This window comes from Arachis stenosperma, chromosome 10 (genome assembly GCF_014773155.1).
Source record: "Arachis stenosperma cultivar V10309 chromosome 10, arast.V10309.gnm1.PFL2, whole genome shotgun sequence".
Taxonomy (NCBI): Eukaryota; Viridiplantae; Streptophyta; class Magnoliopsida; order Fabales; family Fabaceae; genus Arachis; species Arachis stenosperma.
This window is the reverse complement of record NC_080386.1, coordinates 91495753-91513843: the sequence shown is the minus strand read 5'-3', so window position 1 is coordinate 91513843 and position 18091 is coordinate 91495753. Positions and strand designations below refer to the sequence as shown.

The 18091-nt window shown below is 37.8% G+C and overlaps 3 protein-coding genes and 1 pseudogene across 5 annotated transcripts; 3 read left to right on the top strand and 1 right to left on the bottom strand.

Annotated features, from left to right (window-relative positions):
* Nucleotides 1-6329: 6329 nt before the first annotated feature.
* Nucleotides 6330-8384, top strand: LOC130957338 (uncharacterized). Its single transcript, XM_057884205.1, has 2 exons — nt 6330-7606; nt 7715-8384. The coding sequence occupies exons 1-2, from the start codon at nt 6330-6332 to the stop codon at nt 8382-8384; spliced, it is 1947 nt and encodes a 648-aa protein (XP_057740188.1).
* A 1436-nt stretch (nt 8385-9820) lies between these two features.
* LOC130956463 (GCN5-related N-acetyltransferase 3, chloroplastic) lies at nt 9821-11522 on the top strand. Its single transcript, XM_057883510.1, has 4 exons — nt 9821-10372; nt 10559-10617; nt 11029-11085; nt 11170-11522. Exons 1-4 carry the CDS (start codon nt 9872-9874, stop codon nt 11318-11320), a joined length of 768 nt encoding a protein of 255 aa, XP_057739493.1. The 5' UTR covers nt 9821-9871; the 3' UTR covers nt 11321-11522.
* Nucleotides 11523-13143: 1621 nt separating this feature from the next.
* On the top strand, nt 13144-14515 carry LOC130956292 (uncharacterized; annotated as a pseudogene).
* On the bottom strand, nt 14516-17706 carry LOC130956291 (uncharacterized). Of its 3 annotated transcripts, none has more exons than XM_057883332.1 (6): nt 17376-17706; nt 16628-17111; nt 16161-16494; nt 15896-15994; nt 15669-15789; nt 14516-15395 (listed from the first exon to the last, which is right to left on the bottom strand). In XM_057883332.1, exons 1-6 carry the CDS (start codon nt 17602-17604, stop codon nt 15181-15183), a joined length of 1482 nt encoding a protein of 493 aa, XP_057739315.1. In that variant the 5' UTR covers nt 17605-17706; the 3' UTR covers nt 14516-15180. The 3 variants fall into 3 exon arrangements, with proteins under 3 accessions (XP_057739315.1, XP_057739316.1, XP_057739317.1); XM_057883333.1 differs by having other exon boundaries at nt 16628-17106; nt 17376-17691; XM_057883334.1 differs by having other exon boundaries at nt 16628-16998; nt 17376-17691.
* Nucleotides 17707-18091: the final 385 nt, after the last annotated feature.

Below are 18091 nucleotides of genomic sequence, written 5' to 3'. Positions count from 1 at the left end.
CCCAAATTGGCCGAACACCCACCCTCCCCTCTCCCTATAAATACCCTTCCCTTCTACTTCATTTTCACACAACACAACCCCTTCTTCTCCCACATAGCCGAACCTCCTTCTCTCCCTCTCTACCATATTTTCTTCTTCTTCTTCTACTCTTCTTTTCTGTTTTTGCTCGAGGACGAGCAAAATTTTAAGTTTGGTGTGGTAAAAAGCATAAGCTTTTTGTTTTTCCATTACCAATGGCACCTAAGGCCGGAGTATCCTCTAGAAAAGGAAAAGGGAAGACAAAAGCTTCCACCTCCGAGTCATGGGAGATGGAAAGATTCATCTCCAAGAGCCATCAAGACCACTTCTATGATGTTGTGGCAAAGAAGAAGGTGATCCCTGAGGTCCCTTTCAAGCTCAAGAAGAATGAGTATCCGGAGATCCGACATGAAGTTCAAAGAAGAGGTTGGGAAGTCTTAACCAACCCCATGCAACAAGTCAGAATCTTAATGGTTCAAGAGTTCTATGCCAATGCATGGATCACTAGGAACCATGACCAAGGTATGAACCCAAGCCCAAAGAATTATCTCACAATGGTTAGGGGGAAATACTTGGATTTCAGTCCGGAAAATGTAAGGTTGGCATTCCACTTGCCTATGATGCAAGGTGATGAATGCCCCTATACTAGAAGGGTCAATTTTGATCAAAGATTGGACCAAGTCCTTATGGACATTTGTGTGGAAGGAGCTCAGTGGAGAATAGATTCCAAAGGCAAGCCAGTTCAACTAAGAAGACTGGATCTCAAGCCTGTGGCTAGAGGATGGTTGGAGTTCATTCAACGCTCTATCATTCCTACTAGTAACCGATCCGAAGTTACTGTGGATCGGGCCATCATGATCCATAGCATCATGATTGGAGAGGAAGTAGAAGTTCATGAGGTCATCTCCAATGAACTCTACAAAATAGCCGACAAGCCCTCACCCATGGCACGGCTAGCCTTCCCTCACCTTATTTGCCATCTATGTTACTCAGCTGGAGTTATCATAGAAGGAGATGTCTCTATTGAAGAAGACAAGCCCATCACCAAGAAAAGGATGGAGCAAGCAAGAGAAGCTCCTCACGGCCCTCAAGAAGTACATGAGGAAGCTCATCATCAACAAATTCCTGAGATGCCTCAAGGAATGCACTTTCCTCCAAACAACTATTGGGAGCAACTCAACACCTCTTTAGAAGGATTGAGTCACAATGTGGAACAATTAAGGGTGGAACATCATGAGCACTCCATCATTCTCCAAGAAATAAGAGAAGATCAAAGAGCAATGAGGGAGGAGCAACAAAGGCAAGGAAGGGACATAGAAGAGCTGAAGAACATCATTGGTCCTTCAAGAAGAAGACGCCACTAGAGGTGGATTCATTCATTGTTCTTTATTTCTTTCTGTTTTCGGTTTTTAGTATTGTGTTTATCTATGTTTTGTGTCTTTATTTCATGATCATTAGTATGTAACCATGCCTTAAAGCTATGAATAAAATCCATTACTCCTTCACCTCTCTTAAAAGAAAAATGTTTTAATTCAAAAAGAACAAGAAGTACATAAATTTCGAAAATAGCTCTTGAATTTAATTTAATTATATTGGTGTGGTGACAATAATTTTTGTTTTCTGAATGAATGCTTGAACAGTGCATATGTCTTTTGATCTTGTTGTTTATGAATGTTAAAATTGTTGGCTCTTGAAAGAATGAAGAACAAAGAGAAATGTTATTGATGATCTGAAAAATCATGAAATTGATTCTTGAAGCAAGAAAAAGCAGTGAAAAAGAAGAAGCATTCGGAAAAAAAAAAAGAGAGTACATGGAAAAAGAAGGAGCAGTAGAAAAAGCCAATAGCCCTTAAAACCAAAAGGCAAGGGTAAAAAAGGATCCAAGGCTTTGAGCATCAATGGATAGGAGGGCCCAAGGAAATAAAATCCAGGCCTAAGCGGCTAAATCAAGCTGTCCCTAACCATGTGCTTGTGTCATGAAGGTCCAAGTAAAAAACTTGAGACTAAGTGGTTAAAGTCGTGATCCAAGGCAAAAGAGTGTGCTTAAGAGCTCTGGACACCACTAACTGGGGACTTTAGCAAAGCTAAGTCACAATCTGAAAAGGTTCACCCAGTTATGTGTCTGTGGCATTTATGTATCCGGTGGTAATACTGGAAAACAAAGTGCTTAGGGCCACAGCCAAGACTCATAGGTAGCTGTGTTCAAGAATCAACATGCTTAACTATGAAAGTCAATAACACTATCCGAAATTCTAAGTTCCTAGAGAAGCCAATCATTCTAAACTTCAAAGGAAAAAGTGAGATGCCAAAACTGTTCAGAAGCAAAAAGCTACAAGTCCCGCTCATCTAATTATAATTAATATTCATTGATATTCTGGAATTTATAGTATATTCTCTTCTTTTTATCCCATTTGATTTTCAGTTGCTTGGGGACAAGCAACAATTTAAGTTTGGTGTTGTGATGAGCGGATAATTTATACGCTTTTTGGCATTGTTTTTAGGTAGTTTTTAGTAAGATCAAGCTACTTTTAGGGATGTTTTCATTAGTTTTTATGTTAAATTCACATTTCTGGACTTTACTATGAGTTTGTGTGTTTTTCTGTGATTTCAGGAAATTTCTGGCTGAAATTGAGGGACTTGAGCAAAACTCTGAAAAAGGCTGACAAAAAGGACTGCTGATGCTGTTGGAATCTGACCTCCCTGCACTCGAAATGGATTTTCTGGAGCTACAGAACTCCAATTGGCGCGCTCTCAACGGCGTTGGAAAGTAGACCTCCAGGGCTTTCCAGCAATATATAATAATCCATACTTTATTCGGAAATTGACGACGTAACTTGGCGTTGAACGCCAAGTTCATGCTGCTGTCTGGAGTTAAACGCCAGAAAAACGTCATGATCCGGAGTTGAACGCCCAAAACACGTCATAACTCGGAGTTCAACTCCAAGAGAAGCCTCAGCTCGTGGATTGATCAAGCTCAGCCCAAGCATACACCAAGTGGGCCCCGGAAGTGGATTTATGCATCAATTACTTACTCATGTAAACCCTAGGAGCTAGTTTATTATAAATAGAACATTTAACTAATGTATTTGATATCTTTTGATCACTTTAGATCTTAGGATCAGATCTTTGAACGCATAGTTCTTAGACCATGGGGGCTGGCCATTCGGCCATGCCTGAACCTTTTACTTATGTATTTTCAACGGTGGAGTTTCTGCACACCATAGATTAAGGGTGTGGAGCTCTGCTGTACCTCAAGTATTAATGCAATTCTATTTTCTTTTATTCAAATCTCTCTTATTCTTATTCCAAGATATTCATTCGCACCCAAGAACATGATGAATGTGATGATTAGATAACCCTCATTATCATTCTCACTTATGAACGCACGTGATTGACAACTACTTCCGTTCTACATGCAACCGAGCTTGAATGTGTATCTCTTAGATTCCCCAACAGAATCTTCGTGGTATAAGCTAGATAGATGGCGGCATTTATGAGGATCCGGAAAGTCTCACCTTGTCTGTGGTATTCCGAGTAGGATCCTGGGAATCCGGAAAGTCTAACCTTGTCTGTGGTATTCCGAGTAGGATTCCGGTAATGAATGACTGTGACGTGCTTTAGACTTGCAAGTGCTGGGCGTGATGACAAACGCAAAAGAATCAAGGGATTCTATTCCAGTAGGCGCAGGAACCAACCAGTGATTAGCCGTGCTGTGACAGAGTGCGTGAGCGTAGTTTTCACTGCGAGGATGGGATGTAGCCTTCGGCCAGGTGATGCCTCCAGACGATTAGCCATGCGAGTGACAGCCGCAGAGGACCATTTTTCCGAGAGGATTGAAAGTAGCCATCGTCGAACGGTGAACCCCTATACACAGCTTGCCATGGAAAGGAGTAAGAAGGATTGAGTTGAAGCAGTAGGAGAGCAGGCGTCCTTGAGCCATACAGCATCCCCATATGCTTATCTGAAATTCCCACCAATGAATCTGCATAAGTGTTCTATCCCTTTTATTATATATCATCTATTTTCTTATTATTAATTTCCAAAACCATAAACCAATTTATATCTGCCTAACTGAGATTTACAAGGTGACCATAGCTTGCTTCATACCAACAATCTCTGTGGGATCGACCCTTACTCACGTAAGGTTTATTACTTGGACGACCCAGTACACTTGTTGGTTAGTTGAACGGAGTTGTGAATTTAACCAGTGCCATAAGAAGCCTTCATCTCAAAATAGTTAGAACCTGGATCACAATTTCGTCCACCAGGTACCTGCAAAGATATTCCGATGCTTAACTCAGTAGGGGGCTAAGCAAGTTCTTAGAATATTGGAACTTAGAGATACCTGAGGGGAGTTAGTGTATTTATAGTGGTGAACCAATAATCACCGTTGGAGTAGTTCCACATTTTAAAGAGGATAATCGTTCCTTTATCTTAGGAAAGTTGAGATATGACTCTTGGAAGTGGGTTGAAAGATTTTAGGGACAGTTACTTATTTGAATAAGTGTTATCTGCCAGCTAATCCTTCGGTCCCGACTTCCTTGGGTTGAAGTCTGTGTTGAACCCGACCTCTTTGGAGGAGATCGGTTACGTGGGAAGGCCAATCTATGGATTGAACCTTTTTATCTTATTTGGATCTGGGACTTAGCGTTGGGTTAGGTATGAACAAAATTAATAAAAAAAATAAAAATATGAAGAGAAAGAGATAATAATTAGATAAAAATATAAATTAGAAAAGAAAAGAAATTTTACGTTAAAGAAAAATGAAAAGAAAAAAATGATATTTTTATTAAAAGTCTGTTATAAATAACTAATGCCGCGCGTGAAAGCAGTTCACTTAAATGCGGAGCATTATTTATAAGAAGATAAGGAAAATGCTCAATACACTTAGGTTCAATTTGGTAAACAACTTAATTAAGTTATTTTTAAAAAAAATAGCTTAAACAATAAATAACTATATTAAAAGTAGCTTATAAATAAGTTATTTTATGTTTGGATTTTTAGTTTTAAAAGTACGTATTTTATAAAAATGTGATAAAAAGTAGTAGTATTATGAGAGAAGTCATTTTTTTAACTTTTCTATAAGCTCATAAATAACTTTTTAGAAAGTTGCAATTTGATTTTAAAAATTGCACCAGACATTAATACTACTACTTTCCATAAGTCAAAAACTCAAAAAAATTACTTTTAAAATTTTCCAAACGAGCCCTTAATCATTAAAATTCATTAAGAATTAAACCTTTCATACTAATTTAGATTATTACTCTACAAATGACTACAATTGTATTTAGTTTAGCGTTAAAAAGAAAAGAAAGAAGAGACGTTTGAGTGCATTGAACACTCCCTCCTTATGTTTTGATATTTTTTTTATTCTAAACGCCAAAGTAATTTTACATTCTTAACGTGCGACGTTTATAAGAAGTTAGAAATTACAGTTCTTGCGTTTAAAAAATTACGTTAGAATTAAATTTATTTTTTCTTATGGATTCTACCCTTTATTTTTTTGCTTATAAACTTTTTAGTACTCAAATATTTTAAATATATAATTATATTTTTTTATAAAATTTTTATTTTTAGTTTTGTATAAAACAAATTTATTTTTTGTTTGACTCTCTTAAAATTTGTAAGTGTAATTCTTTGTATGTAAATTTATTATTATAATTTTATTCTAATATAAATGATTGATCCCATTAAAAAAAATTATAAGTAATATAATTTAATAAAATATATTTTAAAATATTTTTTATATATTATTTTTGTTTTTGATATAAAAATATATTTTGTCAATTTTTATATATTATTTTTATTTTAATAAATAAATATTAATTTTATTATAAAATTAATTAATAAGATCTATTGAAATATTTAAAAAAGGGCAAAACACCAAAATAAACCAATGGGAGAATTTTATTACCCAAATCAGCCAAAATCAAAATTTTTTCAGCAATCCACCAACGAACAAATATATAGAATTCGAATCAACTCGATTCGAATTGCAAATGCAAGTAATTCGAAACAACTTGTTTCGAATTACCATTGAAGTAAAAAGCATGTAATTCGAATCAAGTAGATTCGAATTATCCTTTATTAAATCGAATCAAGTAGATTCGAACTAGTAGCAAAATGGACCAATACGTAATTCGAATTAGGTCGACTCGAATTACTAAGGAAAACAAAGCATTAGTTAATTCGAATTCAGTTGATTCGAATCATGTGTATATAGTTCGAATTAGGTTGTTTCGAATTAGTGTGTTCCAGGCCTGTATATATATGTGATGAACGTGAAGTTGCTCTCAACATTGAGGGGTCATATGGCTGGTGAGGACAGTTTTATAGTGTTGGTTCACCACAGAGGATCGATTAAGAGGAAAACTCGGTCAGGTGTCAAGTTCACCGATAAGGATCCTCTCTGTATTATCGTGAGTTCTATGACGAGCTATGATGACCTTGCTAGGTCTGTACTGGAAAAACTTGGTCTGGAAGGTGTTAAAAGGGTAAAGAAGTTTTTCTATCGCATTCCAATCACAGTGCTCCAAGATAGCGTGAAGTATGATAGTTTCACGATCGGGAATGATGAGGACTTGCAGGTCATGTTTCTTTGTCGCCGGCAGTTTCCCGAAGTTCGGACACCGGAGCTGTTGGCAAAGCTGGTTGATGTGGTGTCCAGCTCGGGGGGTTCGAACCGGAATACCAACACTTTAGCGACGGTTGTCGGTTCTAGCTCAAGACCTGCCGTTGCATCTTCCTCAGTCCCTGCTTACGAGCCACCCGCCCCGCCTGTTGCCTCCCCTTCGTTCGCTGTTGATCTCAACGGCAGTGTTGGCGACGAGGTTGGAACAGCGGAACTTGTTCCTACCTCTGTACACTGTGCTGCACCGGCTGGGGCTGGAGATGGATTGTTTGATGATGTAGAGGACGATGATGTCGAGCCGGATATGATTGCTGATGATAGTGGCAATGAGATCGGAGCGAGTGAGCCTGCCGGTGCCGGTGGTGGCTCTAGCTCTGGCACGCAGCAGTACCCTCCACATTTTTCATCTTTGGACTTGGATGCCATGAGGCATCCGGGGGTACCTGGGGAGGCTGCAGGATTTGGCGCTAGAGATGCTGAAGGGTCAGTTGGTATGACAGAGTTTCAGGTTGGTCAGCAATTTCAGGATAAGGATGATGCCCTGTTAAGTGTGAAGACTTACAGCATCCGCCGAGGTGTACAGTACAAGGTTGTGGAGTCTGATTATCTCCGTTACGTTGGTAAGTGTTCTGAGTTCGGGAATGGGTGCACATGGTTGATTCGGCTGAGTCTCCGGCAGCGCAAGGGCATATGGGAGGTCAAACGGTACAATGGACCGCACACTTGTCTCGCCAGCTCTATCTCCAGTGATCACAGGAGTTTGGATTATCATGTGATATCGGCATTCATTATGCCAATGGTTAGAGCTGATGCATCCGTTAGCATCAAGGTGCTCCTAAATGCGACTGCATCGCACTACGGATTCAGGCCGACCTACAGGAGGGTGTGGATGGCGAAGCAGAAGGCTGTTGCGCTCATTTATGGTGACTGGGATGAGTCTTACAATGAGCTCCCACGGTGGGTGTTAGGAGTGCAGGTGACAATGCCTGGTTCTATTGCAGTTCTTCGAACTAGCCCTGTTCGAGTTGGGGGATAGCTGGACGAATCTCAGGTATATTTTCACAGACTGTTCTGGACTTTCCCGCCGTGTATCGAGGCATTTCGTCATTGCAAGCCGTTGGTTAGTATTGCTGGGACCCATCTCTATGGCAAGTATGGGGGTACTCTGCTTGTGGCGATTGCACAGGACGGGAACTCCAACATACTCCCTGTTGCTTTCGCACTAGTCGAGGGTGAGAATGCTGAGTCTTGGTCATTCTTTCTCTCCCACCTCCGTCAGCACGTCACACCACAGGCAGGTCTGCTCGTTATCTCTGACAGGCATAACGGCATCAAGGCCGCCCTTGAGGCTCCCGACGGTGGCTGGCTACCTCCGGCTGCATACCGAGCTTTCTGCATTCGGCACGTAGCAGCAAATTTCGCCCTCACCTTCAAGGGTAAAGACGCAAGGAGGCTTCTCGTGAACGCTGCCTATGCTAAGACGGAGGTCGAGTTCCATTACTGGTTTGATATTCTTCGTTCGGAAGATCCGGCGATGCGTGACTGGGCAAACCGGATTGAGTATTCATTGTGGACACAGTATTGCGATGAGGGCCGAAGATTCGGTCACATGACCACAAATATATCTGAGTGTGTGAATTCAATCCTCAAGGGTGTGAGGAACCTTCCTGTATGCTCGTTGGTTAAAGCAACGTACGGTCAGTTGGCCGAACTTTTTGTTCGCAAGGGGAAATAGGTGGAGGCCCAGCTGGGTACGGGACAACAATTCAGTCAACACCTTGTTAAATGTATCGAGGCCAACTTAAAGACGGCAAGGTGCTTCACAGTTACTTTGTATGACAGGGACAACTCGGAGTACATGGTTGCAGAGACCACTCCTACTGGTTCTTTCTCCCTTGGTAGCTACAGGGTGTCACTTGGATCTCAGACATGTGATTGCGGATTCTTCCAGGCACTGCATTTCCCTTGTCCGCACGCACTGGCATGCTGTGCTTACTCACGAGTCACTTGGCACTCCTATGTCCACCCAGTCTATCGACTCAGTAACATTTTTAGTGTTTATCAGATGGGATTTAGACCTCCAATCCCAGAGGGTTTCTGGCCACCATATGATGGGCCGACGATAATACCGGACCCGAACAAGAGGCATGCAAGGGAGGGTCGTCTCAGGTCTACTCGGATTCGGACGAACATGGACGAGGCAGATCCAAACCGGCCTAAGAGATGCGGCTTATGTCGGCTCCCCGGACACACTCGTCGGAGCTGCCCACAGGTTGGAGGTAGCCAGGGAGGACAGTGATAGATGGGTAGGGTTGGTTTTGAGTTGTTTGTTTTACTACTGTACTATATTTTGAATTTTATTTATGTAAGGTTAAAAAATTTCTTAGTTGCAAATGCTATGTATGTCTGTTGTTTATAACGAATGTGAACTACCAAAAAATTTATTATTCCATCATAAAGTACACAGCATCAACATTAAAAAGGATTGTCTAATTTAACAGATTTTGCAAGGTTAATAACGGAACTAATATAAATAACCAAGGTAACAAGTAAAAGTGATTCGAATGAGCTTGGTTCCAACTCCTTATACAGGGAACTAACAAGTAATTCGAATCAACTTAATTTGAATTACCTTTCGAATCAACATGATTCGAACTCTATTGAGTCACTTTTCCATACTAATTCGAAACGATTCAATTCGATTTAGCAAGCATTAATTCGAATCTAGTTGATTCGAATTACATGCATTTTGTTTCAATGGTAATTCGAAACAAGTTGTTTCGAATTACATGCATTTGCAATTCGAATCGAATTGATTCGAATTATATATATTTGATCGTTGGTGGATTGGTAAAAAAATTTTTCTTTTGGCTGATTTGAGTAATTAAATTCTCCCATTAGTTTAAATTGATTTTTTGCCCTTTTAAAAATATAGAATAATATAAAAATTTTATTTAAGTTGATATATATTTTAATAATTTTTTATTTAAAAATAATTTTAAATAATATAATCCAAATAATATTTATTTTATAATATTTTATTTTAATATAAAAATTATTAAACATAAATCACTTTAATACAAATTTACTTTTCATCAAAATTAAATTTATAAAATCAATTTTATACAAACTCTCATTTATAATCTATAATTCTAACACCCACTACAACTACCACTTCCGACTCCCCACTCTGCCTATCCAAAAGCTCAATAGTCAGAAACAATGGGAGTGGCAGCACACGCACCGTTACCAATGATGATAGAGTGTTCCACCTCCAGAAATTCCATCATGGAACTCAAATGGCTCAGAACTACAACAACAATAAAATCAACCACCAACAAGAACCTTCTCTTTAGACCACCCATCTTCCCAATTTACATCTCCACTGATCCCCACCACGTCGATCCTCTCCGCCTCCGTGACCTCTGCGGCACGTGCCACCACTCTTTCCACAGGTTCCCAGGCCACGTGACAGAGGATCAGCCCCTCCTTGTCGACACTCGCAAGCTCCGCATTGCTCTCTCTCACAGCGCCGTCGTTGTCTCCGTCTTCTGCAAGTCTCACCACGTTCTTGCCGCTGCTGATAGTGGTGACGATGGAAGTTTTGGGATGGACGATTTGGTTGAGTGTGTGACGCCGGTGACTCCTTCCGACGGTGAATTGGTGGGGTTTGGGCGTGCCGTTTCCGACTGCGGCCTCACTGCTTCAATATACGATGTCATGGTAACACCTGCAAAAATAAATTAAAAAGATGAGCTTTACCTGTTTGATAAAATGCCCATGCGCTGAGTTCGATGGCAATAAACACATAAAAGAGTTATAACATTGGGTTTTTGATTATTTGTTTTTTGGGTACTGGGTTAATTTGGTTAACATGTATATGAATAAACGTGGTTCAATGTCTCGCAGGTTATTCCATCCCTGAGGAGAATGGGAATTGGAAGGGTGATACTTAAAAGAATTGTGAGGTATGCAAGGCCAACAGGCCATTGTTCTTCTCATGATTTAGCATTTACTTTGCTGGTTCCTTACCTTGTTTTGTTACGGGCTTTCAACATGTACTCTCAATCCTGAAGCTTTTGCCATGTTGGAAATGTTGGTATAGAATTTCACTTCAATTCATGGTTGTCTTTTAGCATTTATGTTTTGATTACATTCACATGTCTTGGAGGTTGTGTACTTGTATGCATTGGGTGCTGCGAAAAGATGAAAATAAGATACTTCTCTTTTCCCTTTTTTTTGGCCTAAACCTTGGGAAAAAAGAAAACATATGAAATTGGTTGTTAAAGACTTAAAAGTATGACGGTAATAATTTTACTTACTATATTTGGTTTACAGATCAATTATTATACGATAGTTAATATTGCATATTTTTGCAGAATGCTTATAAATAGAGAGGTTTATGACATAGCAGCCCTTTGCACCGAGAACGAGAGGTTTCAACTTTCCTCAACTCCTTCTAGAGTGCACAATCTTATTCCTTTGTGAATAGCAAGTTATGTCCTCAAATTTTTATGCAGGTTGTTTTTTAAGGCATGTGGATTTGGGGGTGACATTTTAGGCTCTACAACCATGATGTACACCAGAACTGCTTCATCTACTGCCGAGGAAGAACAGACCTTTACACGTGCGGGTAGAAAGCTATTGTTGATTCCCCCTCATAAGTCCTAAGGGACCATACGAGTCTTCAAGAACAACATGAACAGTGAGCAGAATCAGGACACACACTGCTCTACAAGAGGTTTGATAAATAGGTGTCCCCACTAAAAATTTGTAAATGCCAAATATACAAAAAATTGTTGCAGTTTCGTTGTAAATGTAGAAACATGATAAATGGATGAATACTCTCTTTTGTAGAACATCTGCATATAAACAGTCCTAACTTTCCAAAGTTCTTTATTTTTAATTTTTTATTTTTTTTTTATAGCAAATGGAGAATGGGCGGTTAGTCTAAAATTGGGAGTAATTGTGCCAATTGTGTTTGGTTTAATTATTAATTCTTATTTTTCAAATTTTAAAATCTGAAATTAAAAATATTAATAAATAATCTGATTTATAATTTTAATTTTATTTTTTCTCCACTGTTTATATTATTTATTATTTTCATTGTCTTTATATATTTTTTCTTTTTCTATAAAAAGGATTTGGGTTTTTTTTATTTAAATTAAATAAATATATATAAAATTTATGAAAATACATAAAATATAGCATAATTACATAAATACACAATTAGTCACATATTGGTTATTGAGAAAATTTCGAACATTTCGAAACTTGATAGAATATGTGGGTATGAGCTTGATCATAGTGTTATGTCTGTTGGTTTGATTGTTAAGAATTCATGAGGCATTGAATGGGGGTAAAGGAGGGTACATAAGGATGAAGAGAGGCATATGTGTTGGTCTAACTTGTTTTCGGTGAATTATTTTCTGGTGAGTATATTGTTTTCTTTAGGTTTCAATGGTATTTATATATTTATAAATAAAAATTTTAAATTTTTATTTTAATAATAAATAATAAATAAATTAAAAATTAAAATTTTTATAAAAAAAGGTCTTTTTGATAAATAATGAGAGAGTATTGGGCTTAGAGATACCTGAGGGGTGTCAGTGTATTTATAGTGATGAGCCAATAACCACCGTTGGAGTAGTGCCGTATTTTTAGGATGCTAACCGTCCCTTTATCTTAGGGAGGTTAAGATATGGCTCGATAAGGTAGTTAGAGAGATTTTAGGGGCAGTTACTCATTTGAATGAGTGCTTATCCGCCAACTATTCTCCGTCCCGACTTCTTGGGAGTAAGTCGGATTTGACACCGACTTCTTAGTGTGAAGGTTGGTGGTTAGTAAGGCTCAATCCTCTGGACTAGGCCTTTTATTTGGACCTGGGCTTTTATTATTGGGCCAGGATAGGAACAATAACATTATTAAATTAAGTATACACGTAAGTGTAGCCAATTTATTTTTAAAGTCATTTTTTCTAATTAATTTTGCAGTACTTATAAATAACTAATATACAACAATATAAATATATTTGTTTTTATTGAATTAAATAAATTAATAATCATCTAAATTTTAAATAAAATACTTTTATAATTTTAAAATTTAAAATTATTTGAATTAAATTGGATAAGCACAGACTGGAGTCTTAATACTCGAAAAGTCAAAATGTGTTCAATTTTCAGAATCTTTCCGTAAATTATGTATTGTACTTGATGTATATTTGTAAATTTTATATTTATTTAATTTAAATAAAAAACCCAAAGAATTTGCATGTTAAAATTTTTTGTTAAGCAATCAAAAATAAGTTTATCAAATTAAAGTTGGCGTAAGTGATATGATCTTTACATGCGTACTTTTTAATTGTTCCCAATGTGTATACGTAAACAGATTCCTCTCTGCATGTGATGTGATGCACTTATCAGGAAATCAAGAGTCGGCAAAAGGGTACCCTGTAATGGAGCTTAGGAATAAGAATTTTCTCATCTCAAAGTAAAGCATGCACATTTTAAATACAGCTAAACGTGTCCATTTTCACCTCTCTTTTCTGAGCAACCCATATCTAAAGAAGTTTACAGGGGACAACATCCATTTCACATCTCATTATTTCTTCTCTGTGCACTCTATATGGGGATTACTTGGTTGGAGGTGTGCTTGATATCTGCTCATGGACTTCAGCATTCCACATCACTGTGGAAGCGTCAATGGTTTGCTGTTGGGTGGATTGATCATAACAGCAAATATTGCACCAAGGTTGATGATTCTGAGAATGGAAATCCTGTTTGGAGAACCATATTAACCATTCCTGTTGATGATTCGGCACCAAACTTCCAAGATTCGGCACTGAACGTGGAAGTTTACAGTATCGAGCCCATCTTCCTCATGGAAAAGCTTCATGGTTCAACAACGGTTGTTCTCAGAGAGTTTCTTGACAAGGAGGTAAAGAATTCTGAGGAGTCACAGCTAAGGCATGCGGAAGTTCGGAGCTACCAACTTCGTAAGAAGAATGCTAGCAAACCAAGAGGTTTCATTGATATTTCAATCCGTGTCCATGAGGTAAAAAAAGAACCAAAATCCCAGTCAGGTATGTGAATTATTTCACAACCCATAGACAAGGAAGAGTTTTTCATTTCAGCTTCACTATAGCTTCTTGTGCAATGATCTTTGGCTTCTCTTATTTCAGAAAGATCTTAATTCAATATACTCATGCAAAACATTAAGTTTTCCATTTTGTAGGTGGCAAAGGAGGAATGGTGCCCTTAAATGGTGGCAATAATACACACTTCTCCTCAAAGGGAGGATTAGGCCAAGCCTATCCGCAAAAACACCCTCAATATTCATACCATCAGGAAGAAAATCATGAAGAGAGAACTGTACCTGATTTCCATTCAATGCCATTCCCTGCTATAAACCATGCTGACCCATATGAGGGTGAACCGAGCTACGATGCTGTAGCTGGACAAAGCTATGAACAGCTCGGAACTCAAACTCCTCCACCACCACCCCAACTCTCAAATGTTGGTTATATTCCCACTTTTCTCACAAGAAATGATTGTCTGCCTCTAAGGTACACTGACATGCCACCACCAAGGAAACCTCCCGGTGGACCAACAACACTTGCAATGGAGTTAGGTGCTGGGACGTTAGCAGCCGGTGCTCTAATATTTGGTGATGATTTTATGTCAGGATTTGAAGTTTCTCCAGGCTTAGGGGATGATTATCTTATTAAAGAGATCAATCCTCCTTTCTGAACAATCATTAAGGGGTTATTTCATGTAATTTTATTTGGTTGTACATAGCTAAACAAGCAGGCCAAATGGCCATTCCATCAGGATTGTAAATAAATTTTACATTATTGGGATCAACTCTGTTAAAAATAGTGCTGACTGTCATTCATAATAATGAAAGTTCATTTATTGAAGTTTCTCTTAGTAACGGGGGATGTTTTCTCTCATAAAGAAGTTGCTAAACTGCCACTGTTTAGAATTCATTTCAAAATGAAATAGATAATTTGGCTAATGCTAAATCTTGTCAAATCCGAGGAGCCACTTATATTTGGCTCACCGGTCATATGGTATAAACGGAGATCATTCAGAAAGACAAACACAGTGAAGATTTATTCGCAGGCTAGAACCTATGAATCAAGATCCTCTAAAGTGAGAAAGTTAGTAAAATGGTAAAGTAAGGAGTTAATCACTCTTAAATTAAGATAGTGGGTCACACATTTCATGAAAGTTACAAAATCAACAGTGATTAACCCCTCACTTTATCACTTTACCATTTTCTTTACTTTAGAAGATCCAAATTCAGAACGTATAATGGAATATGAACTCATAACTTGTTGCTTTTTGGAATTTTTCCACTTCCAAGCCTTTACTAGCCGCTAGAATGAGGTGACCATGCTTGAGAACTTAAATAAGAGCATGCATCATTGCTCCTTCGATAAATCTTTATTCGTCTGTTTAACTGCCTTTGGTGTTTGCTCAATATGGATCTTGTGTGAAAGTAAAGTACGAAGCCAAGTAGTTGAATTTTCAAGTTATAGTTTGTAGATACTGCTCATTTGAATCAGTCACTAATCGCTTTAGGAAATTTTCAACAATTGAAATAAACTCCTCCACCTTTTCTTCGTGGGGCAAATGACCGCACTGCTTAATTATGGCAATCGATGCTCCTGGTATAACGTGCGAAAGTCTCTCAGCATTCCATGAAGGAACTAGCCGGTCCGTATCTCCGGTGACAATCAGTACTGCTCATCCAAACAGTTCATTCATCAGTTATATTTTTAATATCCAACTCATGGTTTTGTCAACTATGTAGCAGGGTAGGCATATGATTCAAACTAGAAATAAAATATGTACCAATTCATTTGCCTGGTTTACAGAATATCTCTATCAACATTGATAGGCACATAACAGCTATATTCTATCAAAGTCAACTACATCATGATCCAGATATTATCTTTGAGGACTAAACTAGGCAAATGAAAATGGAAATAATACAATAGGACTAGTGACCTAACCTGGACATGAGATGTCATTAAGTCTTTGAGAAAGTGATGGTTTTGTCTTGGATTCCTCATCCAGAAGCATTGCTGCAGTGAATTCAACCAGTGCCTTATCCCAATCCTTAATCCTCAATGGCTGCATTCATCGCCAGCAACCAAATGAGCACGACTATTGAGGTTAGGGGGAAAAGAAAAGACAACAATGGCAGATTAAGAAATACGAAAATCCCCAGTGAGATTACCTTCGTATAACCACTAAGGACATCATCGGAGACCTGCTTTGGATCATACCATGCATTTCGAACAGCAGAAGTACCAAACTTATTAATTGCCATTCTTACCTGAGATTCATGAAATGAAAAGGAAAAGGCCATTTGATAGGCAATTAGACCAGTGACAATGATAAATTACTGTTAGAGTCTGTTTCAAAGGATTGCATCGGCAAGGGTCACATGGCACAAATGTAACAAAGATGGCATTGAATTAGCCATAAACAAAGTTTATTACCAGCATTATAGCTACAGAAGAACGCAGGATAGCTGATAAAAATTTCCTATACAGAGAGTTAAGCATATTTATCATCCCTCTCATCATCTTTGCTATTGCATTTGCAATGAACTTGGCAAAGTTGAACAACATGTTGTAAAACTCAAGAATTGGATTTTGACTGACAGCATTGCTCTCTTCTTTCATTTGGTTGTCTTGTCTTGATGGATTTTCTTTAACAATCTTGGGCTTAGTAAGTGGCGCAAAAATTGCCGGAGCAACAAGGATCAGAGCAGCAACACGTTCGGGGGCTTCAAAATACGTATTAACTGCCACAAGTGAACCAGCCGAGTGCCTGACAATAAATATATGTGAATTTTATTTGGCTAGAATGCATTAATATTATTCGATGTTAAAGAAATGGAAGAAATCAACCTGATATATCAGAAAACAAAGCAACTTGACAACATAAAAGAATATTCACATACCCTACTAAAATTGCCTTCTCAGCGTTCAACATATCAAGAAAGTACAACGTAACAAGCACTGAGAATGCCATTGAGTATGGATTTAGAGGTTTTGCATCTCCTTTTCCCGAAGAAAGATGTTTTGATAAATTCACCCTTGATGTCAATCCAAATGCTGGCCTATCAAAAGCAAGAACTTTTGAACCAGTAACCTCTGCCAAAGGCTTCATGACTTGTTTCCAAGAGAAAACCGAGGCTCCGAAACCGTGCAACAGAATCATGGGGAAACCAGGCTTCTTGATTTGATGAGAAACACCATGATTCTGGAATGCACTCTGAGATTGAGATTCAGCAGCATCCTGTATCTTGTGGTGAATTTCAACTCCTTGGAACTGACAAAAACAACTATCATTATCAGCTAAGAGCTTTGGGTCCATTAGTTCGTCCTGATCTAGACCAGCTATACCCTCCTTTTTCTTCTTCACTCCCACATCCAAAAACTGCTCTGAAGACATGTGATTCACTTCAACACAAACTCAATCACAAATAATAATTTGTCCACAACAAAATAATCCTGATAACTAAGTTTTCCCTTAATGCTGGGAACCAAACCAATGCTTAAGTAGAGAAGGGGAAGGAATTTGAAAATTGACCATTGAAAATTCTACTCAAATAATAGGAAAGGAGAAAATAAACTCGCAATATGCAAAATAGGACATAGAAGTTCGATGAAGGGAAAGTAAAAGATGATGGCGAGAATATTCAGCACCTGAACCGCCAAAGGAAGGAGATGAAGAAGCAGAAGAAGCAACAACGAAGGTACAGTCACGATGATGATGATGATGAGTTGCATAATTTGGAGCGAAGGCGGCCAATTTTAGAGGAGAAGCACCATGGTTGTTATGTATACGCAAAAAATATGAATGTGTAGAGTTAAGAGTAGGAATTGAAGAGGCAAGAAACCCCAATTGCCCACAAAAGACTCCAACTTTCATCATTGTTTACTCATTCGGTGTTTCTCCCTCTGATGGGTTTTGGACCCTTCAACTTCTTGTTCCTCCCTGCTTCTCTTTGAATTCTCAGTACTTACTACAAAGACCTTAAGCTTGGAGTGCTTTAATGTCTTTGCATAAACGGATAATGTAACCCCCAACTGTCATTTCTTTATTGGTTTAATTACTTTGTTAGTAAAATAATTTTATCGAATTTTTAATTAAATCTTTATTAATTATTGTTTTTGAAAAAATATTTTATAATTTATATCATAAAAAATAGTTAATAAAGACAAAATTAAATTTTTTATTTAATATATATATTCAACTATAAATTTTTAAACTATAAAAAATGTAATAAATTAGGCCAAGCTTTTCTATGATATTTTGTTTTTCTTGTAATTTTTCTTAGCAAAAATAAGATTTTATCTGATAAAATAATAGTCTAATAAAACATTAACATAATTAAAGGAAAGCTAAAAAATAAAATGCA